Source organism: Polypterus senegalus, chromosome 12 (genome assembly GCF_016835505.1).
Source record: "Polypterus senegalus isolate Bchr_013 chromosome 12, ASM1683550v1, whole genome shotgun sequence".
Taxonomy (NCBI): Eukaryota; Metazoa; Chordata; class Cladistia; order Polypteriformes; family Polypteridae; genus Polypterus; species Polypterus senegalus.
In genome coordinates this window covers 129,592,112-129,618,253 of record NC_053165.1, presented here as the reverse complement: position 1 = coordinate 129,618,253, position 26,142 = coordinate 129,592,112, and the positions used below count along the sequence as shown (strand labels likewise).

The following is a 26,142-nucleotide window of genomic DNA, read 5'->3' as shown; positions in this document are numbered from 1 at the left end:
AGTGTAAGGACAAGATGTTGAAGTCATTAAGCCTTTCACTATGTTACCCTGCAGGTACTGACACTCTACCATCTCATATGCAAGCAAATGAAAAAATATAAGAAAAGAAACAAGCTTCTACCGATTGTAACATCTGGCGATGAGCTGATGACTATCTCAAAACACATCACATGAAGAATGTGTACTAAATCTGCATCACTACATCAGTGGACACTAGACATACCTATCAAACTGTATTTATGTTGACGTTTTGGTATCCACATGTTTCTCTTACACATAATAACATTTTTTCTTATTAAAAATATTCAACATTTTTGGGTCATTTTTAATGGGGTAAATATAACATTAATGAGGCTACTATGTACTTTATAATAGATCACTTAAAATTACACTATTTTGACTTCACCTTTACTTTGTAAGTATTATACTATACAAGGGTCATATTTGAGTTTAATTATTTTTTAATGAGTCAGTTGTTAATCTTTTGCTGAAATTTTTGCATCAACATTTTGTGTATTTTGAATCGTTCATATTATATATACATACATACATACATACATACATACACACACACACACACTTTTATATTTTAGTTGGAAACGGTGAAGGTTGGAGAAGTAATAATTGGTTGTTTCTGAGATTGTCATGTCACTAATTCTGTCTGGCAAGCCGGCTGCCGTTGCAGTTTAGTATAAGAGTTGTCACATTGTGGTGAAGATGGTCGTAAAACTTATAAATTGCAGCAAAAAGCAACAGTGATCTGTCATACACTTTTTGTGGGCAGAAAGTGTACTGGGAGCAAAAATTCATCTCTGCATGTGTGCTCAGCATGGGTATGAAGTCCTCTCTCATATAGATGTCTATGAGTGTATTGAAATGTTCGAAATGGCCATACTAGTGTGACGGATGCAGAGTGGTACGGATGTCCAGCTACAGCCACAATGATGTAAAAGCAGTGGTGAATCATTGGCTACGCGCTCACCTAAAAACATTTTTTGCTGAGGGCATTAAAAGGTTGGTACGACGCTGGGAAAACCAGAACTTCAACCACGTCCCGAGGGAGGTGGGGGACATTGAGTCCGAATGGGAAATGTTCCGTGCCTCTATTGTTGAGGCGGCTGACCGGAGCTGTGGCCGCAAGGTGGTCGGTGCCTGTCGTGGCGGCAATCCTTGAACCCGTTGGTGGACACCGGCGGTGAGGGATGCCGTCAAGCTGAAGAAGGAGTCCTATAGGACTTTTTTGTCCTGTGGGTCTCTGGAGGCAGCTGATAGGTACCGCAGGCCAAGCTGAACGCTGCTCCGGTTGTTGCTGAGGCAAAACTCGGGCATGGGAGGAGTTTGGAGAGGCCATGGAGAACGACTTTCGGACGGCTTCGAGGAGATTCTGGTCCACCGTCCGGCGTCTCAGGAGGGGGAAACAGTGCAGTGTCAACACCGTATATGGTGGGGATGGTGCGCTGCTGACCTCGACTCCTTGGTGGCAGGGCCCCGGGGGTGGATGAGATACGCCCGGAGTTCCTTAAGGCTCTGGATGTTGTAGGACTGTCTTGGTTGACACGTCTCTGCAACATCGCATGGACATCGGGGACAGTGCCTCTGGATTGGCAGACCGGGTGGTGGTCCCCCTCTTTAAAAAGAGGGACCGGAGGGTGTGTTCCAACTATAGAGGGATCACTCCTCAGCCTCCCTGGAAAAGTCTATTCGGGGGTAATGGAGAGGAGGGTCCATCGGATAGTCGAACCTCGGATTCAGGAGGAACAGTGTGGTTTTCGTCCCTGGTCGCGAACAGTGGACCAGCTCTTCACCCTTAGCAGAGTCCTGGAGGGTGCATGGGAGTTTGCCCGACCGGTCTACATGTGTTTTGTGGACTTGGAAAAGGCATTCGACCGTGTCCCTCGGGGAATCCTGTGGGGGTGCTCCGGGAGTATGGGGTACCGGACCCCCTGATAAGAGCTGTTCAGTCTCTGTACAACCGGTGTCAGAGTTTGGTCCACATTGCCGGCAGTAAGTCAAGCCCGTTTCCAGTGAGAGTTGGACTCCGCCAGGGCTGCCCTTTGTCACCGATTCTGTTCATAACTTTTATGGACAGAATTTCTAGGCGCAGCCAGGGTGTTGAAGGGGTCCGTTTTGGTGGACTCAGGATTGGGTCACTGCTTTTTGCAGATGATGTTGACCTGTTTGCTTCATCAGGCCGTGATCTTCAGCTCTCTCTGGATCGGTTCGCAGCTGAGTGTGAAGCGGCTGGGATGAGAATCAGCACCTCCAAATCTGAGAGCATTGTCCTCAGCCGGAAAAGGGTGGAGTGCCCTCTCAGGGTTGGGGGAGAGATCCTGCCCCAAGTGGAGGAATTCAAGTATCTCGGGGTCTTGTTCACAAGTGAGGGAAGAATGGAGCGTGAGATCGACAGGCGGATCGGTGCGGCATCCGCAGTGATGCGGGCTCTGCACCGGTCTGTCATGGTGAAAAAGGAGCTGAGCCGTAAGGCAAAGCTCTCAATTTACCAGTCGATCTACGCTCCTACCCTCACCTATGGTCATGAGCTATGGGTAGTGACCGAAAGAACGAGATCGCGAATACAAGCGGCTGAAATGAGTTTCCTCCGCAGGGTGTCTGGGCTTTCCCTTAAAGATAGGGTGAGAAGCTCAGTCATCCGGGAGGGGCTCATAGTAGAGCCGCTGCTCCTCTGCATCGAGAGGAGTCAGATGAGGTGGCTCGGGCATCTGATCAGGATGCCTCCTGGATGCCTCCCTGGTGAGGTGTTCCGGCCACGTCCAACCGGGAGGAGGCCCCAGGGAAGACCCAGGACACGCTGGAGGGACTATGTCTCCCGGGTGGCCTGGGAACGCCTTGGGATTCTCCCGGAAGAGCTGGAAGAAGTGGCCGGGAGAGGGAAGTCTGGGCCTCTCTGCTTAAGCTGCTGCCCCCGCGACCCGACCTCGGATAAGCGGAAGAGGATGGATGGATGGATGGATGGTCATGGTTCCCTAGTAAATGCCCTACTAATAAACAACCAAGAAAAGTAACATTGCAACAATGCAAGCGCGTGCCTGTGCCTGTGTGTGTGTGTGTGTGTGTGTGTGTGTGTGTGTGTTGTGTCTTGCGTGCCTGTGTGTGTATATCTCTCTCGCTCTCTCTCTACACAGGGAATGCACAGGGAGAGACTGAACACGTGCAGCCCTGCGCATGTGCACTTCACATAAGACACACACACGGACACCTGGACACGGACAGGGGTTTTATTAAAGAGGATAACAAGCATTAAAAAAAAAAAGTAAAAATCAAGCAATACAACTTACATTTAGTGATTAATAACTGTTTTAATCAACATGCAGCTATAAGTCCTGACAGAAACAACTCATATACAGCAACAGTATTAATGAAAATAGCTGTTTAAATAAACAGGTTAATAAGCAGACCAACACATTTCATAATCTCACCTTTTACGTGATGGAGAGGATAACTTTTCGTGCATATGTATCCCATGACCAGGAGGACGAGCTGGTTCTTCTTCCACTATATCTCCCCATGATGTACTCTGTCTCCATGGCTCCCGAGCTTGAGGGAAAAAAAATTCATCCATTATCTATATTAGTAGTTTTCATAATCCTTAATTTCATGAGTTTTAAAAATCTTTGTAAGTGCAGAAAAACAGGGTAAGATTAATAAAAGACAAGAAAATTGGCAGACACATTATTTTGGCAAAACAGAAAACAGCAGTACATGTTACTGATATTTAAGTGTTACATCAGCTTAAAGCCACAAGCAATTACAGCACAAAACTGAAAAAAATGTCCTCTGTTGTTTCAATGTGTCGATACTGAATCATTGTGAACAATGATGGGGATATGAGACCTAAAACATCATTGTGAAAAATGAAAGTAGCCACAGTCATCTAATGCAGTGTTTTTCAACCAGTGGGCCATAGAACAGTGGTGCGCCGTGAGAGCTACCCAGGTGTGCCATGCCATGCCATGAAAATAACAGTGCAGCTCTGAACCTTACAGGGACAAGCTAAACGGGGGTTGAGACCTTTCTGAGGAGGACAGGACTACTTGGAGAAGTTAGCATAAAAGCAGCCCTGTGATTGTCATATTTGAGCACTTCGGATGTGTCTCCTGGCTGCTAGAATCCACCTGCCCGGAGTGTGTGTGTGTGTGTGTGTGTGTGTGTGGTCAGCAGCAAGCCTCACAGGGCTGGTGGACAGTGGGCATACAAATTACCTCTGAGGCAGAGAGGGGTGAACAAAGGTGTGAAGCAGCTTGGAGATGCCAACAAAATGCTCACTAAGTCCTGTTTCTTTGAATGCTGATCTCGGAGCTCCCTTTTTTACCAGCTTCTCCAGTAGTCCTGCCCTTTCGGGCAGTTGAGCAAGAGTACACTGTATATTTGTTTGTGGTGAGTAAAATAGTGGTGTTCCTTGGGATGATCTTGATTACAAAAAGTGTGCCATTACAGAAAAAAAGGTTGGGGAACACTGATCTAGACAATAACATGAGCTAAATTGTTTAGGCAGGCTTAGTGAAATGACTAAATTTAAACAGAAAGTAACTAAGACATTTTCGCGTCTGAAGGAAAGGAGGGCAAAATTTATGTTCAAAGAAATCTAGGTAACCAGATTGTAAAGTCAGAATAATATACAGGTTGGACTTGTGTTGTGGGTGTAGTACAAGACAGGTTATGCTTTAAGATGCGGGGGGTCTATGGATCCTATACTGTGAATTTGTGCCCAGGTGAGGTAAGCCTGGCAAACTTGCAGACTGGCAGTAAGTGTAGAATAAAATTAGGGTGGGAATGACTCTAAGGGTGTGGCAAATGATAAACTGGGATGCAAGACTTGAAAAAAATCAGAAGACTAGTGATTGTATGATGTGGATTTATGGAATACAGTGGAAATGGCCAAGGACTGGGCACTCTAATAGCAGAGGCAGAACAAGATTGGGATTGGATTTATGCTATGGATGTGTTACAAGACAGACAAAAGTCCACATTATTGGAAGATTATGGAGGTGAGGTTGTGAACATTATGGTGTGGGTTTTGAAAGAATGGGGAACTGGGCAAGATGGCAGAGGAGTGGGCAATTTAGACCCTTTCAAACCTTTCAAACAGCAACAAGGTTTGCAAAAAAAGATTGTAGATGTCAAATTTTATATGGCTGCTACTCATTTTGAACACCAAGTCATTCGTATCAGTTTTGAACAACTATTGACTTTGATGGATTTTTAGATGCTTTTACAGTAGCTTGTTTGTAGGTCATATATACAACCACCCTAAATATCATTTTCAGCTCAGAAATGGGAAGGGTTTTAGCAAAGTGACCAAATTTTACAAAAAACAGAATTTTCCAACACTGGTACACATTTGAACACTGCCATGTCAATTGGGGCAGTTTTGACCCACTATTGACTTTATTGGATTTATCTCTCCATTTACAGTAGTTCGTTTGTTTGTTTGTTTACAACCTATGAAAACATTCTAAACAGTACCTAGTCACTTCAGAAATGTGAAGGGCATTATTAAACTGCACTATCGTTATAAAAGGCAAAACATTTTTCCAAATGTTTTTAATTCTTACTGCTACATAAGCAACACAATTTTTGTATTACATTACAAAGTTTTTTTGCAACTGCTTTATTTTGGAAGCCGAATAAGAATACTTCATCTCTTGGAACTTTCCAATATGGAATCATCATCATCTATAGTTTCCTACCAAGCAATTGTTTTCATTGTATTGTAAAAATAATAATCTACACTGATACAGGAACACCACCTGAGCAGGGAATCAAATGCAGGTTCCTTCAGATCTATGGTAGCAAGACTAATCTACCCTAATGATTGCAATTACATTTCTTTTGCGTGTGTGCTGAAAGGCAACCTTTACATATAAAGCATCTTTAAGAGTGCATTTGGAGAGGTTTTAATCAACACTGGATGCTTTTATATATCACTGATCACTAAATATAGGTGTGACTACTTTTCTAGGGGTGATGCTGACAAGGACGTACAAACTCACCAATTCATTTAATACATTCTTTTGATCTGAAAAGAAGGGGAAGGCATATCCCCACTATCACACCCTCCCCACTGGGTGATGAAGCAGATTTATTTTCAGCAGGTCAAATATACAAGATTATACTATTAAGCTTTGCTCCTTCCCATTGTGATATTGGGGCTGGGATTGCAGACAACTGGGGGAAGGTTAAAGATCACCTAATTCCTCAAAGCATGTTCTCCTCCCTCCATCCCCAAGTAGAGACAAGAAGAGCAAAGAAGAGAGTAAAGAAAATTCTAATTGCCATTTCCCAAAAGGGAACATGTTACCCAAGCTGCTTCAGACCTCCATGTAAGATCACCTCTGGGGGAGATTTAGAAGTCGTCACAAAATGAAACACCCCTGCCTCTTCTGGTCATGTGCTGCCTACAGCCACTATCAAAGGAGGAACCATACCAACTTAAAGAAGTTTATTTTTGGAACTGAGATGAGAAGGAACTTAACCTATTTTTTATGTGGTAGGATATAGCTTGTAATATATACAGTTTTGTATTGAGCTCTAATGGCTTTTCCTTGACTTCAATAGGCTCTATATTATTATGAATATTTGGGATTCATCTCTTAATAATCAAATTTATTTTACTTTTGAATCATTAATATAGATTATTATAGTGCGAGTTCTCTTCTAGGTCGAGCAGGTCTTAGAAGTCACAATACATAAATATTTTGCCTATTCAAAATGTACACTCTTTATTGCAAGTCAGTCCTGTCACTTATAATTGTTTGTCCTTTATTGAGAACTACAAATGTAAATATCCAAGATTACTGTGCTTTGCCTGCTCCATATCAGCTTTTTGGTCATCTTAAATTTTAAATAACCAATCCTGTTATACAGCAAACATAACAGAAATGCATGCCACATTATGCAGCTTTCCTTTCCTAATGAGGACTTAAACATACTATTCTTCTGTATCTTCCTCATATAATGCATGCCAATCACTGGCAGCCTAAGAACACATTTTTAGGACTCTTTAGGGTGTTTTCTTTTTAAGTTTACCTGTATTTCTAGTTTAAAGTATTTTGTCTACTAAATAAATGTACACATTATTTAGCTAGGTCAATATGTATTTGCTCTTTATGGAGGTTGAAGTAAGTCACCAACAAGCTGATCAGTAATAATGAAAAAGTTTTAATCAAGAACTATGAATGGATTGCAGATTTAAAATATGTTATACAAAAATGGGAAATACATTTTGACACTGATTATGCTGTACACAATAAATAGTGTCAACATTTCGTGAAGGATTAAAAGCCGAGTAGTCTACCTGCTATATTTTATTTTAAATGTTGCTATATCTTATTTTAAATGTTTCCATTTAGGAAATGCTATAGTATATAAATTGAAGCAGCTCTTCACTCAGCATTTATGTTTGTTTATTTTCACCACTTGCCAGGATAATAAAATAAATGCAAGACATGCAATTACAAGCACTTATAATGTCAGTTTTTGCCTTAATAAATGTATAGGAAACTCCTATACCATGAATGCAGCTTGAGGCTTGATTTTTTTTTTTTTGTTCTACATTTTCACAAAAAGTAAAAGAGCATCTTAATACTCTGTTTAAGGGGGTTGTGGTGGGAGAGGGGGCTTGCATAAAGCAAGCATGCATAGACATTTTTGATAAATTAATCTGGCACTCAGGCTTTCTCACTTGCAGGCTTATATAAAAAAAGTCTCTTAAGCTTCATATTCTTAACAAATGTACAAGCAAAATGCCTTCTAATTTTTAAATATTAATGCCACACAAAAGGCAAAAACGGTAAAATACACCAACAGAAACAGACAACTACCAAAGTTTAAAATTCGGAGACAGGGTAATTAAATAAAGTTAAAACTTATTTTTTCAACAAAAAAAAATCCTAAATAAATCCTATCCTAATCCTATTAAATTCTGAACTTTAGATTAACTTCTCCTTTAACAAACAACAGCAAATTTCTCAATATTCTTTGCCTGATTGATGAATGACAACCACATGGAAACTTATATGACTTTTTATGATGAAGCAAACCACCATAAAATCTTTCATTAAATTATTGCTTTAATGCATTCCTCCAAGTCTCTGGCCTTCAAAAACTCTTTTCTCTATACAATTTTCATTCATAAAAAGAAAAAGCAGATTGTAGGGGTACAATTTCCTAAGGCAGAAGAAATCGTAATAGCAACACAGGTGGCAATATTGTCACGTGTGGAGAGATAGTGAAACCCCTACTTGCCTTTACAAGCAACACACAGCTCACTGCCACTCTCCAGGATGTTGATAATTAACTCATTTTATTTAATAGAAAAAATAAATCAGATCAGCAGATGTTCATTTATGATCATGTTTATATACACATTCACAATACCAACAAATGACATTGATGAATAAAATTCCATAAACAGAAAGAGCATACCATCATAATCAGCTAAGACTTCATTCCAGTCCATAGGTAGGCCACAATAAGACAAGCTTCCACTTCCTATACTAGCCTGTTGCAAAAAAAAAAAAAAAAAAGTTACTCTTGAAATGTCAAGTTTTATTAAGCAGTAACAATCACTGAAATGTCACTGTTTCTCCATCAAGTTTGCGGTAACATGGTTTACATTTCACTTTACATCCTAACTACTACATTACATATATTCTTAAATAATTGAGTTCATAAAGTCAAAAAAAAATAAAAACAAACTAAAAAACTCTTCAGTATACATTACATTAACGAATGTAGAAATACTAGAAAGAACAGGATTTTTTTACCATAAGTTTACCACTTTACCATGTTGTGAAGTAATTATTGACACATCTTTCACTACTTAGTATGGATATTAGCTGAGAACTCATAAAGCTTCTTACTGAGAAATCACATTCATTGTCAGTCTCTAAGTTGAACTCATTGTCTTCTTCTGCTTGAATCTCTCTGGTCAGCTGCTCCTCCTCAGCAATTGCACTTGCAATAGCTTCTTCATTTGCCTTCTCCAACCGGTCAGCCAGCTCTTCTTTCTTGGCTAGAACTTCAGCAATTGACTGGGTCTAAAAACCATTTTGGAACAAAAACTGCATTTATTAAAAAAAGCCTGAATTTGTATGCAAATAAAAAAATACATGTGTCAACATTCTAGGTGTAGTAATCATGACAGCAAATGGAAAACATCATATCTCTCTCTATTGTAAAAAAAAATCTTCGGAGGGAGACAAGACGTGATCTTCTCATAAGACACTTTGACATTGCGCAAGACAAGGCAGTGAGACAAAAAGACAGCAGCTCTACAGGTTTTTAAATGATCAACTCGCAGCGTGACAAGCAGAATACTTAGCTCACCAGCAGCAGCAGCATCATCAAGACAGCAGATGATCTGAACGATTCTCCTTAGCATGCGTTCACCACCACCAACCCCCCCTCCATTCACAACTCGAGCAGCTTTATACATCCTGCAAGAAAGAGATTTAACCACACCAGGGGAAGGAAATAAAGGCCAAAGAGTAGATGACAAAGTAGAACTTCATAAAGAATGCAAAAATGTTGGCGCGGTACACATGCACAGTAGGTTAGAGATAATGGAAGTAGGAAAATTCAAAAGTCTCAAAAAAAGGATAGGAAAGATCACAATAGCGCAAACAAACGGAAATTATTACTCGGTTAAATAACGGAACTGCTAAAAGAGATCAAATATATTGCTCGGATTTAAACTTTAAGTCGGAGAGTTGTGAATTGTCTAATTCGTGTTGCCAGCGAGAATTACAAGATTCCAAAAAATGTCCCGTGAGACGGAGACTTTTAACACGAGATTCTATCAAGTCACACCCTACTCACAACTATTTTCAAACAAGACCACGGTCATCTAACCTCAGCCGTGTGAATGCTTTTGTCAGACACACTTCCTGCGCGGTCTAGATGACACATCAATGACAAAGCGAAGAGCATGGACAAACATTCGAGAAAGTCATTTTATTTATTAGAAAGAGAGAGAGAGAGAGAGAAACGATATTCATTCACAGGCAGGTATATGTTACGATGTCACGATGTAAGTCCAAAAACGGAACCAAAATTCAATGCGATCTTGATGAAATGTTAATTCCAAATATTGTTTTTATAAAAGTTCTAAAGTATAAGTGAAAATAATGCATATGTAACAGTTCCCACAAAAATAATCACTTTAAATTGTATATCTGGTAAACAAAACCTGGGGTAGGCGAGGGAAGCAAGCAGGGGGCGGGGCCCCTAGTATATGAAAAAAAAAAAAAATAACACCTTTTTAACCAAAATGGAAAATTTGACCTCTGCTACTCAGTAAAGACTGACTTCAACTGTTAGATGCAGATTATTTTAATGACAATAACACAAAAGAGATTTAAGTTAATACTTTTTATATTTTTCTACCTATAATTCCAGAAGTTAACTATAATATAAATAATAATACATTTTATTTATATAGCACCTTTCCCATGCTCAAAGCGCTTCACAGTCTCATAAAGAAACAGCAGGTAACAAGCAGAGTAACTTTCATGTAAATATCTTCAGATAAAATAATGAAACAAACCCTATTTAGAAGAAAAACTTCCTAAACCATTTCAAAACAAGTGCACTTTCTTAAATAACACGTGTGACATCAAAAAAATATGGCTGCCCTTTAGTGTCTTTCTTCCTGATTGAAAGCTTTAGTTTTGTTTTTTCTAACAACTTTCATTACATAACGAAAAATAACTTGTGCTAAACAGATATATATATATATATATATATATATATATATATATATATATATATATATATATATATATATATATATATATATATATATATAGATATAGATTTTTTTTTTTTTTTTGGAGAATAGAAATAGTCCACAGTTTAAAAAAAAAATCCTGCGCAGACTAACGGATGGTTTCTATTTTCAATAATCTGAAATGAATTTATGTTAATGAAGCATAGTGAAGTGTAACGCTAGATTTAGGTTAACATTTTTTTTTTTTTTACTATTGCTTTAACTTTGTTTCGTTTCTTTCTTTCTCAACAGCAAACCAAATTAGTTTGGTACCTGCCACCTGTGATGATGGAATGAAAGCAGTTGTCCCAGCTCTCCAAGAGACTGACTGCATCGAATCCTCTGGGACAAAGCCTGGAATTAACAAGGAATGATTTTATCACATTTATATAAGGTAAAAAGCCCTGTGGGGGCTGGCTGGTCTTTTGGCCTTGGAACTCCTGCTGATTTTAACTGGAGGTGTTTTTTTTTTTCTGTCCTCCCAGCCATCTGACTTTATCACCAGACTCTTCTTTATAGACTTAGACAATATTATATTGTATATAAGGATGTTAAGTTTAATAAAGTCGTATGGATTTTTTTATTTATATGTTTTCTTTGTTACTTATTCATTATTCTTACCTAAACTTGTTTTTTTTTGGATTGTAATTTTCTAACATCTTGTAAAGCAACTTGAGCTACATTCTTTCCATGAAAATGTGCTATATAAATAAATGATGTTGTTGCATAAGTAAATGGACTACATTTCAGTGTAAAATAGCTTATTTCAGCCTCCACTTTTTAACTAGTCCCCATTTGTAATTCTGCATATACTTACACGTTTATCAAGGCTAACTGTGCAGAGCAAGGCTCAACTCTATCACTCACACTCCTTTACTTTAAAACGAATAAATATGTGTTAATCATAGAGACGTGTTGCCTAAATGATAAAACTATTCAAACCACTTTTGAGATTTCTTGTTAGTGTTGTTGATCACATACTTTGAAGCAGCACAACTGAGCAGTGGCACAAATATTAGATAAACAGTATTTTGCATTAATAAATACTGTAATTATATGAGCATACCTCCATTCATGCTTTACTTTGTGAATGTACAAAAATGCAGTATAGAAAGAATTCACATAAATTATATTTATCTCATTTTAAAAATCAGAACGATTTTATAAAAATACAAGACTATTTATTAAGTTCAGCCTTTCAATTCACAGAACAGACACCACTTTCTGGGATAACACCAGCTAAAACATCCATCCATTATCCAACCCGCTTTATATCCTAACTACAGGGTCATGGGGGTCTGCTGGAGCCAATCCCAGCCAACACAGGGCGCAAGGCAGGAAACAAACCCCGGGCAGGGCGCCAGCCCACCGCAGCCAGCTAAAACAATGTCAAAATATTAACTCTTTTTTTTTGGTAACACTGTATTAAAACATAAATAAAAGATACATGCAAGTACATACTATGCTACTGCAAGTGCAGCCAAACATTAGATTTGCAGCAGAAAAAAGCATTTCCAGAAGTGACTTCACAAACCACAGGGAAAGTGCTGGTGAAAATGGCAGTAGAAATCATTCTTAATATTGAATGTTATTTGCATTTTCATATTGTTTACAAGTTTAAACAACTTCTATTGTTATTAAGGAAAAATGGACTTGACATGTAATAATGTACAAAACTGTGGCTTCAAAGGTCAGCATTTTTAGTGTCACATTAGCAGTACCAGACACCATGTGATTCATTCTACTTCTTATTTTCATCACCAGTTTAGTATTTTCAGGTCTACCTAGGTTTGACAGTGGCCTCCAAAAGGAGGCACTGGGGCAGAAACTTTCAGACCGGTTTCCTAATGCCAAACTACTTTAGTCTCACAAGAGGGACTGTAACCTTGTTCTAAAAACAAGCCACACGGGATAACCTGCTTTTGGTTATACTTTTCAAAATATACTTACATTGTACAATTTTCAAGTTGGAAAAGGTATGAAGTTGTTCTAGGTCATAAGAAGTGTGATTTTAATCACTATAACTGAATGCAGAAGATCAAGAGATATTTTCTTCAGCAGTGCTGCTACCTGGAATTTTTCGTTTCCTCTCCTCTACTATCAAAAATCCATATCTTGAATGTAATATTAATGGACTTCTACATACACAACTCATGAAAATAATTGAGATTACATTTTACAGTATATCTATGTTAGTACACAAATATTGAACAATTAAGTAGTTTACAGTTAGTGTGTATATTTGTAAATACATACAGTATAAGCACTCTGAGCTTATACTCAGTGAAGAGTGCTATGCAGAAAGAATGTCATTTATACTAAGTATCAGTAAAGCAAATACAAAACTGAAAAGAACCTGACCAGTCCAACAGTAAGACATGTTGCATTACCAAACAATGATATTAAAGTGGTTTTCCTTGTTGTTTAAGCATTGTGAAATGTCTTGCTGGTTAAGTTAATCGACATTTCAAGCATTTCAAAAGATAACAAAACTAGGATACAACCAATCTGTATTTCTTCATGAATGTAAAAGGAGAGAGCAACAATTAAGAGTAAAAAGTCCACATATTATTGCTACAAGAAGTAAAGTCATCCTCCCGTATCTGCATGTTATACATTCCACAACCTACCTTGGGTGCCTAAAACCTCAGATAGTAGCAAACCCTATACAGTATACAAGACACTTTTTGTTTACAAACACATTTATGATAAAGTTTAAACGATAATTGATAAATTACATACAGTAAGGTATTACCATCATTATTTAATAATAAAATACACTGAACATTATTATACTTTTCTCTGTCCCTCAAATTAATGTGTCAGAGCAGCAAAAATGATGACAGATGCACCCCCATACGCACTGTTGGCGCACACCAAGTTTTTGCCACATGTTACACACAGAATGGTGCAATGAGGTGTTGTGAAAACATTTGCCCAGAATGGTGTGCAATTTGAAAATTATGAATCATTTATTGGAGAAATTTTCCATTTAATCATTTAATTTGGGGCACGGTAAAGCGCGGGTAATAGAAACCATGGAAACTAAGGACATAAATTTAGAGGTTCTACTGTACATAGTAAAGCAAACTTGAAACACTGGCTTCAAGGGAAATAATTTATACCTGATTTTTGGGAAACCACAGATATCCCCTTTGAAAATTTTTTTTGTGTCTGCCAATCAATAAATTTCAGCTTCTGTTCTTTTTGTCTGGTATTCATATATATCTCTTTTGTGGTGGCTGTTCAAACATCTGTATGTTAGGAGCACCTGTGTGATGACTAATTAAGATAAGTTTAGCACATAGACATGGTCTATAAATACTGCTGTGTTTCTATATCAAGAATGATTGGTCTATGTAACAGCTATCCAACAGTGGTCTTTATAGCAGAAGCAGCTGGTCATTAGACCTTAAGAAGATTCCTGCAGGTTGAAAACAAGTCACAGTTGCTCCTAAACTGGGTGTAGATGTAGGCAAAATAACACATTGCCATGCAATAGGGGTGTTGGTTGATGATACAGAAAAATTAAAGGTGTACTGATTTAATGCAATGTTGGGGAAGGAAAACTGTACATTATTGTACAGCCATGATGATCATGCTAATGATCTTATTGGCAATATGCGAAAATTTCCATAACATACTAAAACCTGATAAATCTATTAATGGACACAGGGATCCAGAGCTTATTCATTTTACTTAATATTTTAATAAAACATATCATCGCCACCGTGAGTTGGAAGGTATATCTTGCAACTACTGACATGTAGTAATAATAATAATAATTCTTTACAAGTATTATAATAAATAGTTATTACAGTCTGCAAAAACAACGCTCACTCTTTCTACATGATCTAGACATTCATGACATAAATGAGAGCTCGTTTAGTAAAAATCATGCAGACTTGTTAGATGACCAATTTTTCAAAAATTTTGATTCAGTGCTCAGTAATAGTAACCACTTTTTAACATCATCAAATACAAGCTTTCTTCAATTATTATTTTTTTTTAACCTGGGGGATATTTTCTTGGAAAATGTTTAAACCTATAATGAAAATGGACAATGATCATTGGTAAAAGGATTAACTTTAATTTAAGATACAGTTGTGTTGAATGTTAAGACGATTATGTTGTAAATTTTAAATAAAACATACTTATTATTCAGAAAAAAAAAAACTTTTTGGAAAATTATTTTCAACATCACCAAATAGATAAAAACCTATAGCTAGATATTTTGTGAAACTCTTACACAGGGAGGCTCTGAGGCTGGGGATCTGTACTGGCAACCGTAAGTACTTCATTGGGCCCTTGAGCAAGGTTCTAACCTGCAATTGCCTTTTCGTGGGTATGACATTAATCTGCATCCAGCCCTGCAAAGAGGTCCTCCAACTTACAGGGAAAACTTGGGTGTTGGTAGCAGGATTGGCACTCCAACCAGTGTGTAAAAAAAAAACCAAAAAAAAAAAACAAACATATACTGTTTCAGTGTGGTGAGGAGGTATCACCTGCTACACTCGGGTCCCAATCTAAGTGGTTCGTCATATGATGGGTTCGGCAATGCACTATCAGCGAATGTTCCCAACCTCTCCCTTACACAGTTCAGCTGGATTTTAAATAGTGGTAGAGAACACCATATACAGTAGTTTGCTTAATAGGAACAATAACATATAACATGCAAATAAGAGTACACTGAAATAAGTACACAGTGGTTAATAATTTACCTAATATATCATTTTTTGAAACACTAATTTATTCATTCATTAATTATCATTTTTATTGAAGTGAAATGTGAGGTTGCAGAGCTGTTTTTAGCAAAAGACAAGACACCACTGCATTGCAGCGCTCATTTAATATACAAAAAAATTAACCTATATTAACATAATTACAAATAAATAAATACAGTGATGGAACCCAGCATTGACATGATGTGAATATGCAGACCTCAAACAAAAAACTCAGTGCAGAGATGGCTCTGGTTAGGATAATGTAAATCATCATCTTCAAAAGAACGATTTCTGAATATTGAGAAAGGTCTGAGACATGGCATTTCAATTAACCTGGTTCAAGATAACAGTAGCTGAAGCACCTGTGTAAATAAGGTGGTCAGTGCCTGCCATGGGGACAACATTCAGACATTTTGTTTAACGTCAATGATGTGGGCAGTTTTCAAATTAAAGAAAAAAAGCATTCACTTTAATGTTAGTATTGCTCACCAAATTAGATTAAGAGTTACAGCCTTGCCAAAAAGGTCATAGCAACAAAAATGCCTGAGGTGAAAGCATGTGTGTGAGTAGAGTTTCGCATGGTTGTGTACACTGACTTTTGTAGGACCTCAAAGTGGTTCTGACAAACCATTTGATGTTTTAAGAAGTGAAGGGAAGACATCTAAGCAAAAGTTGGGAAAAGTCTGGAAGAAGCACTTTGAGGAACTCCCAACTCTGCTAGAAACACTGTCCTCTAAACAATTCTAGAAGCTTGGAGGTAGAGTTGAAACATTTCTTCAGTGGAAAGAATCACAGTGATTAAAAAAAATAAAAAAATTATGGTGTGGAGTGTGAAATGAAATGAAGTATGAAATGTGACTGGAAATGCTAAAAGAACTGGATATTGTCTGTTACCATTAACATACCTTTTCAGTGTTCCATGAAAAATAGGGACAATGCTTCATGAATGGCATCTATGTAAGACAGTTTTTCACATTTTTAGAAAGGACAACAAGAGGTTATAATCCACATACAGAGGGACAAGCTTCCTAAGAAAGTTAAGGTACTGGAACCGAGACAGCTCCTGTTAGCTGAAACTCAGATCCATTAGAAACAAAGCAGATTTGGTTCTGGCTGTGTAAAGGTGGACCCCATTGTTAGTCCTTGTACAAATATTTATGAGGCCAAAGGAGTTTAAAAATCCTAAATAAAAGTGCACTGTGTACCTGAAAAGGTGCACCTTAAAGGATGTTATGGAAAGATCAAAAAGAGCAAAAGATTCCAGAGCTGCAGCTGCATCCTATTTGTTTCTTGTATTTGTACAATGATAGATAAGATAATAATGGCAAATCTAAGAAATATGTAAACATGGGAGAGTAAACATTAGAGAATACACTTAGGAGTCTTGGAGTGCATTAGAGTTTGAGACCCTGAAGACCACTGTAACTGCCAATGCACATTCAAGTAACTCATACCCAAGTGTAATTTGAGCAGGATGAAGTCAAGCTCCTCTCCCAGACTCAAGTACGGATGGGGTAAAGGCCCCACTGAAGGAATTCAAGTACTTCTAACTAACAGTAAAGATATTCATGACATTGACCAATAAACTGGGGTAGCGATGACAGTTTTGAAAGCATAGTACCAGATTGTTGTGAGAGACAATTTCTAACTTAAAGCTTTCAATTTACTAACCAATCTACATTCCTGTTCTCACCTACAGTATAGACAAGAGCTGCGAGGAACACGCAAAAGGAGATCACATGTATAAGCTGACAAAATTAAATTACTAAAATGAGGTGCCAAGCTCGCTCTTCATAATAGCATGAAGAATTAAGTAATATGGAAGGAGTTTTGATGTGATTAAGGGAAGCAACTATAATGCCCCTTGGGTGCTTTCCACAGGAGGTACTCCAGGCAGAGCCTACTGGGCAAAGATCTAAAAGGAATAGCCAGGATACACTGGATGGATTGCATTTCTTGGCTGGCATGCAAGCTTCTAAGAATTCACCTGGACTGTATGGCAAAAGGTGAGGTGGTCTAGCCTATGTAGCTTGGCATATTAGTACCATAGCTATTACCAGATAGAGCAGCTTGAAAGCTAGTGAAAGTCACTGAGTGAGTAAATGCAAAATTGAATTGAACAAAAGATAAACAGGAAATGTTCTCAATTCTATCATTAAATTTCTGATGTGAACTGCTAAGTAACATATTTAAGAATAATTTCATGGTTTACAAACAAAATGACAAAAATTGCATAGTAAAATTGCCCATATACATTTTCTAAAGTAAACACATGTAACACATAACACAATGGAAACAGTGGTGAACAGTAGACTAAAATTTCACATGAATTAAGTCATAAAATATGCTTAATGAGAAAAATCAATGAGAGATTTCTTTCAGCGCTGTAGCTGTGTGTCTATGACATGCACCATAGTGGAGTCTAAACACTAGGGTTCTTATCTACAGCCACCCAGAGAGGTGTCTCGGGCAGTAGAACACAAACCAAAATAACCTTTTGATCTGGGGTTTAGATAACATTCCCTTGAGGCCATTAAAAAGCCATTTATCTCAATACTTAACACAGACCTCCATATTCAAGACCAAGTTCTGCCAACTAATCTTTGATGTCAACCATAGAGTTCAAGAGCCTATTGCAAGTTAACTCAGTAAGTGTCTCTCAGCAATGGCGTTACTACGGTTTACATGGATTTAAAACACAAGACAACACAAAACGCTTATTTGGCATATAACGTCCAAAGGGTCAAAAGGTTAATAGGGCCATAAAGCTAAGTAGACTTCAAAAACATGTTTTATAAATGGACATCCACCTGTTTCAAAAAACAAAAAAAAGAAAAAAAAAACTAAACTGAGCTTTCAACATGAGGCAACTGCTTTAGAAGAATGTGAGTGAAAAATGCAAGAGCAATTAGGCACAAAAATATACTGTGGAAAGAGAGAAATGATATCTAAAACTGACACTAAACAGTGCTCCACTCAGTCTCACTGTCTGGAAAGATTGGCACTTTCAATTGCAACCTTAAAGGTTCAGATTTAGAACATGTGAACAATTTCCAGCTTTAAGAAAATACTACTCCTGTTTTTAAAAATAATATTATATTACTAAGTTGTAATATAATAGCTAAACTTACAGATCAGTGTATTTAGAGGTAGACAATCCAAAATATTTTGTCTAGCATAATTATCCTGTACATTTGTGGAAAATGATTTAGATTGTCATATTATGCTATTCAAGAATAAACTAAATAATATATAAATCACTGCTTCTCTATATTGATATACTATTACTATATAGTGCATGTCTGAATAAAAAAAAACAAATATTAAGACAGTGTGAAACTCTGTCTAACCCTATGGCCCTACTGACAATAACAAGCAAAGTTTAATAAAACAAAACAAAAATCTTAATAAAATTACAGAACATTGGTGGTCTCATTGCAACACTTTAAAATGTCCATCAACACCATTTTGACATATTTCCATTTCCGTTTTGGATTCTATATTCAAACTATGAAGTGCTCTTATCAATGTAAAAAACAGGTCACATAAAATCTTAAACATTCAGTTTGCATCTCATAAATTCAACATTAAGGTTCATGCACAAAATAGGTCACTTCTGGAAGCAAGAGCAGTTAGGTTAAGCTCACATTAAGATCTCAACATGTTGGCCTGCTATATTTCCAAGGATTAATAAAATAACAGTGGGAGGGCGAGCTTTTAGTTACAAGGCCCCAAAGCTGTGGAATGGTCTGCCTACTAGTATAAGAGAAACCCCTTCAGTCTTAATTTTTAAATTATTATACTTGTATTATTGTTACTTTACATTTACATAAAGCTTTTCTCACTACTCAGTGCACTTTGCATATTAAGTAGGGAGCCACTTCAACCACCACCATTGTGTGGAATCCACCTGGATGATGCAACAAACTCGCCACACATTAGCTGTTAAGTGGTGAAGGCATGAGTGATGGTCAGTTACAGATAGGGGGTGATTCTACTCTGATTAGAACTGCTGATTAGCTATGCATATCTGTTAATAGCCATTTCAACTAAAATATAAGCAATACAAAATTTAGAAACTGTTACTAACCCTGCCCTATTTTGTTTCTCTTTTCAATATCCTCATGTGACACTTGGTGAGACTGCTCTACCGCCAGTTATCTGTCTAGCTATGGAAAAGACATCTCAGATAAAGGAGCACTGGAATTATCAAGTAGAAGAGCTGGCTGGCCAACACTGAATCAGTTGTAGAATGGCCAGTAGTGGGGAGGCAGTTAAGGGGAAACATGTATCCGATCCACATCATCACATTTGGTGGCAGCAGTGGGATGAACTGGCGATGGAGACTGACTGTTGCAAAAGAACCCTTGGACCCAAGCTTGAAGAGGGCTTTTTTAAGAACTTAACTTTTTAATGGACACATATTTCTTGTTTAAGTGTCATTTTAAGTGTTCTTTTACTTTTTAATGCCCTGTTTTTACAGAGAACACTTGGGTTTTAGTGCAGTGACAGAGCCAAGCCGCGGATCTGGGCCACCAGGTGAACTGGGATGGTTGAAGCATAGAGCCTTCCTATGCAACTGGAGGATTAAGGAGGGAGGAATGTGGTATAGCTGGTCCGTGTCTCAGAAAAAGTGGCTGTTTTAAATAAATAATTGGATGTACTCACATTTATGAGTGGAGTAGGTGTGACTGATATGCTAAGAAGACAGCTCATCTCCAGGTTGGTGCGAGATGGTCTGCCGTCAGTGTGTTACCTTGTTGGCATGTGCGGGTGGTCTGATGGTGTCATTATTAGCCGGGGTGGCAATCAGGCAATTGCACCTGCAACCGCTCCCCAGCAAAAAAAAAAAAAAGAGCATAAAGAAGGTGAGCACAAAATCAGAAAATACAAGAGAGAGTGGCCCAGGGAATGAAAGAGAGGAACGGAGGTAAAAGGAAGAGAGATAAAGCAGTAGGTGGAAGGAGCTGGTGCCAGAAAGCTCAAGAGTGGGGAGCCCTAATGGGAGTTCCATGGCCTTTGGGGACTCGAGCCAAGGTCCAGAAAGGGAGCCTTACTGTAGCCATAGAACGGCAGGGACCTGGACCCATGGAAGGTTGGCTATGTCTGTTGGCAGCAAGGTTATTATAGTTAACAAAAACTAAAATCAAAACTGAAACTATTATTAAAAAAACATTTTTGTAAACTGAAATAAAATTAACAAAACTGAAATGAAAAACTAAAACTAAACAAAATGATTAAAGTAGCTGGAAAGACTAACTGAAATAAAATAATATTTTACTAAACATAATTTTAGTTTCTGTGGTGGGCTGGCACCCTGCCTGGGGTTTGCTGCCTGCCTTACACCCTGTGTTTGCTGGGATTGGCTCCAGCGGACCCCCGTGACCCTGTAATGTGGATATAGTGGGTTGGACAATGGATGGATAATTTTAGTTTTCGTTTTTGAATTAATTTTCTTGCTGTTAGCTTTTAACCCTTATAACATTTAACTCTGAAACTGAAAGCCATCCACCTCGAGCTGCCCGCATGTGTTCATCCAGTGAACGGCGGCTGGTAAAGGAGGGCGGCTGTTCACACAGCATTTGCAGTGACAGAGCAAGCTGAGTATACGGGTAAAGCGGGTGGAACAGAAAGCGATTTATGTGTCACCTTTCTTTGCACTTGCTGTAAATCAAGATACAGTTCAAACGCCTGAAATCGGAATGCGCTGCTCAACAAAAACTTTACCATATGGACAGAAAAATGTGAGTAACGTTTCAGTTTATTTCTCAGGTACCTGCCACTTCGCACTCGAAGTATACAAAGTATAGAGAAAGTATAGTAATCATTAAAAAAAATTCAACCTCAATATTTTTTATTGAATCTTGACGTTTTAGAACTCTCCGAGTCCGAAAATACCATTTTTTGGAATTATGTCTCTGTCTTTGTGTGTGTGTGTGTGTGTGTGTGTGTGTGTGTGTGTGTGTGTATATATATATATATATATATATATATATATATATATATATATAAACACAATATCTCAAAAATGCAACTAGATAGATGGAGGAAATTTGGGATTTGATTGTTATACCAAAACTGTAGATCTGTATTAACTTTTGGGCCAAATCCAATAACCGGAAGTGGTACTTTACCTGAACACATACTCAATTTTTTTTTTATTCATGCAGCTACAGAGTCCTATTTATTCAACTTTACTTTTATAATAATTGTTCAGTATATTATTAATTTAATTTGTTGTTGATGGTTCTTTGATGCACATAATATAAGAATTGCCTTGCGGTTTACTACTCAAATATCCATCCCCATATTTGAGTACACGAGAAAGTCTAGGGGAGACCACTCTCGAATTTTGAAAATAAAACGGCATTGATCGAGAGACTGACAAGGTCGTCATACAAAATCAACATATTGATGCTGACCAATCACTTTTGCTTTAAAAACATTGTTTAACAACAAAACATTACAAACCTTGTAAAATTCCTGAGTTGGCAATGTCTCTACTGAACTACAGGTGGGTGAGGGAAGAGAGTCTGCCAAGTGGTGAAAAGCTAAATATACTAATTTGTTTTTGTATTTATTCTATATTTATTCACAGCTCAAAATACCTGATACTGTGAAAATAATCTAGTAGCAGAATTATGCTTTAAAATATCTGTCGCCATTTGTTTCTCTCTCTCTCTCAAATCAGATAGTTAAAACATCATATTCTTATTGTTCTTAAATAAACTACTACTACTACGCCATATCATACTTATTGCATACCAGGGCTTTTTCCTGCTTTGCATCCAAACCTGATTGGGTAGACACCAGGTTTTCTGCGATCCTGCTCTGGATAAACAGGTTTAGATAATGTGTATATTGTTCTTAATCTCAGATGTTGTCTCTGTCATTTTGTGCCTGTCCATATTCTTTATTACCTGCTCTTGCTCTGCTCGTTATGGGTTTACTATTCTTATGATGGGCTATTCAAGTCTCACTGCCCCTAACCTTGACACTAGATGCTTGTTTTTCTTTGTTTCCCTCAATACAGCTAGGTGGGGTCAGCACAATGATTCAAGCCTAAGAGTCCTGTTCTTCCTAAGCTCCTGTGATTTTCATGGTCACACCTGTCAGATCACAGTAGAATCTATTTTCTTTTTTTTATATACATCTTTGAGGCATGCAGATGCAAAATTCTGTCTATAAATTGTTTGTGCCTGAGATGGAATCAGAGATCAATATGGCTGGTAGAAAATAACCAAGCCCAGTGTTTGAGATTTTTGAATGAAATATTGAAGGCATTCATTATATGCACTTTGTCATTGGAGCAGGATATGTTGTGTGCTGTAGAAATTTAGAGTAAAAAACCCTCACACCTTAAAATTCACCTAAAGTTCATTACAAATTGGCCCATTCTGGGCAATAAAAGGGAAAGAAAAAAGTGCAAACAGTCAGTGCAGATTTGTTCAGCACAAATGAAATAGAAAATATTTTAAAAATTATAAAATTGTGTAAAACTGTTCATATTCAGTACCTGTTTTTGATTATGTTTGTTTCTATAAGACAAAAACAACACCAAATAGTAAAGTGTGCTGTGTAGTGTAGCAAGCTTCCACTAACATTAAATTCATATTATATCCAAACCCGTTAAGTGCATAGTTCTATTTCATTGTGACACAAAAACTAAACTCCATAGTAGCTCTTTAACCATACTATCTATATTAATAAAAGGCAAAGCCCTCACTGACTGACTGACTGATTCACTCACTCACTCATCACTAATTCTCCAACTTCCTATGTAGGTAGAAGGCTGAAATTTGGCAGACTCATTCTTTACAGCTTACTTACAAAAGTTAAGCAGGCTCCATTTCGAAATTCTATGCGTAACGGTCATAACTGGAACCTACTTACGTACATATATGCCTCCCACGTAATTGAGTGCCTGCCCATATAAGGCCGTCCGTCAGCAGCCATCCAATAGACACGTTGCCGCTAAATATTCGGCAGGAAACAAACAGTTCATAAAGCAAACAGAATGTGAATACCTTATGGGGATGACAACAATAATACAAGTTGAGGTAACACAAGTGTTTCATACAACGCACAGAGCACAATGTACTCAAATGTTTGCTGCCATTGCTTTGTAATTCTTCATTTAGCAAAATAAATGTACTTATGCTATATAACTTCAGCACTGCATAGTAGAACATTAGTTAGTGCCAATACTTCATGGATACAAGTATGTATTTCACTTTCGGCTTTTGTCTGTGTGGTGTTTGCACATCTCGGTGTCTGCATGTCTTTTTCTCTTGATACCCAAGTTTCCCTCCAACTTCATCAAAACATGTATGGTAGGTTAACTTATGACTTAAATTTGATTGTGTATATATATAGGTTATTTGGCAAATACAAATAAATTTATAATCCAACTTACTCTATATTCTGACTACTTGTTTTAACTTTGCAGTCTTCGTTTTGTGATAATGAACTGGCAAAGTTCACTTTTGCTTTGCCAATGATACATGCGAGTATCAGTTTAGCATCTGACTACATACATTGTCAACTACTGTAACTAAAAAAATACAGTATAATATCTTATAGTTAAGAAGATGAACAGTCAAAATGCTGATCTTGCATGAATATAATGGTTCATAATAATTCAGATTCATTATATAAATTATCAAGAAAAAAAATGAAGGGATTTGGGATAGCTATGCCAATGCCCAGACCAAAACCATACAGAAACACTGGTGGTGGGTGTTGGTGGGTTTTTCAAGCTAGTCATGTACTGTAAGATATCTCTCAGATATCACACTGATGAAGCAGTTCAGCATAGAAAAGAAACTTTATGCAAGAAATAGAAAGAGGGACAAAAACTTTGCATGGATTGAAGCATAAAAATATGCATACACCAAAAACTTTTTTATAAAACCTAGCATATGCACATTTCTACACACATTACTGTTTAAAAAATTGCAGTCATCTTGTAAATGTGCAAATGTGAACATGCCTCTATCCCCACCTATTTGCTGTCCTGAAACAACTATATATGGATTATACTAATCAACCTCGTATAAATGCTACATAAATTTCATTGGATGGTACAGAAGCCTTCCTCCTGTTGCATCGATTCAATTCCATTGTGCTCAAGAGCATTTGGCTGCAGTGCCAGCATCTGAGCAGGTAACCCGCTATTACCTGGCACATGTAATGACATGATTGCTGCTACAATCAATAGTACAAGCCATATGAAAAACTGAGGGTTCAGCCAGTTACTAAGTCTGCTACCACATGCGGTACCATCACCACTGTCAGTGCTGCTTTGCCTTAAAACAAATGAATCATGGGTTGACCCAAGCCACGACACTTAGAAGTCTCATCTTGGCATCATAGAAGTGTAGTAATAGAATGTAATTATTTATGGATAACAAAAGCTGCATCTTTTTTACTGGGTGCCCTTATTGTACAGTAATATGCAATATTGTTAAGTAGAAAACTGAATAATGCTGCAAATTGCATTTTCATGTTGTCAATAACATTATGTATGTGTTCTGTATGTACACCCACACCATTCAAAAACTGAATGCTGCACCACATCAGTCAGTTTATGGGTTCTAGCACAGCAGATATGATAAAGTGAAGCTTGGCTATTATACAGTGGGGGAAGAAAGTATTGAACGTGTCAACATTCTTTTCATGAAATAGATTTCCAGTGAGGCTATTCACATGAAATCCTCACAAGACATTTGTATTAACTCACAAAATACACAAATATAAAGAATTCACAACATTAAAGGTCATAAATAAAGGTATGCGTAAAAAAGTGGAATGACACAGGGGAAAAAGTATTGAACACGCTAATTTAATATTTAGTGGAGAGGTAATGACAGGTTCAAAATGATTCCTGTATGAAGAAACCAACTGCCTACAGTGCTCAGGTGTGATTTTGACTCATTCTTCTAAAGTGATTGTCTTTAAATCTTAAAGATTCAGGGAGGCCCTCTTATGAACCCTTATCTTTAGTTCCTTTCACAAATGTTCAGTTGGATTTAAGTCAGGTGGTTGACCAGGCAATTATACCTAGATTTTCTTGCTCTAAAGCCAATTTAAGAGATTCCTCACCTGTCGGCCAATTCCCTGACAAGTGGAAACTGCTGATACAAACTCACAAAACAAAAAAAAAAAAAAAAAAAAAAAAGTTCTTCAGTACAAATAATCAGTATTGACCCTCTGAAAAAGTAACCAAAATACAGTCTGTACATAATAATTATAAATTCTAAGGTGTAATAGGTTTTCCATGTCCCCGCGCATACTAATAACAGTTTGGTGATAACAATTTTTTTTTTTTTATTTGTCTGGCTGCATTTCCATACTTGATCAAGAGGGAGGCAAAATTTTTCAGTTTCTCCAAAAATATGTTCTACTATTATGTGACACCGCTGCAGACTAAGCAGTAAATCCAAAGGTTTGCATGAAGATTTAGCTTCCACTTTGCAATAAGGTCTAGTTGCAAATTCACAAAACTGTTGCTGTTTTACTGATTTTGACTTAATATTAAAATCACCTGAATGCCCTTACTTGTGAATAAGGCCCGAGGTAATTCAACCCCTTCAAATGAGGCAGTTGATCATCTGATATTTGCAGAAA

At 37.5% G+C, this 26,142-nt stretch overlaps 1 protein-coding gene across 2 annotated transcripts in view; it reads right to left on the bottom strand.

Annotated features, from left to right (window-relative positions):
* scaper (S-phase cyclin A-associated protein in the ER) overlaps window positions 1-26,142 on the bottom strand; it is a 641,491-nt gene that overhangs the window by 449,761 nt on the left and 165,588 nt on the right. For both annotated transcript variants that reach the window (XM_039773420.1, XM_039773421.1), the window contains exons 10-12: window positions 8,883-9,059; window positions 8,446-8,521; window positions 3,438-3,555 (exon numbers count right to left, since the gene is read on the bottom strand). In XM_039773420.1, the coding sequence (XP_039629354.1) occupies window positions 3,438-3,555; window positions 8,446-8,521; window positions 8,883-9,059 (371 nt within the window). The remainder of the gene's footprint in view (window positions 1-3,437; window positions 3,556-8,445; window positions 8,522-8,882; window positions 9,060-26,142) is intronic.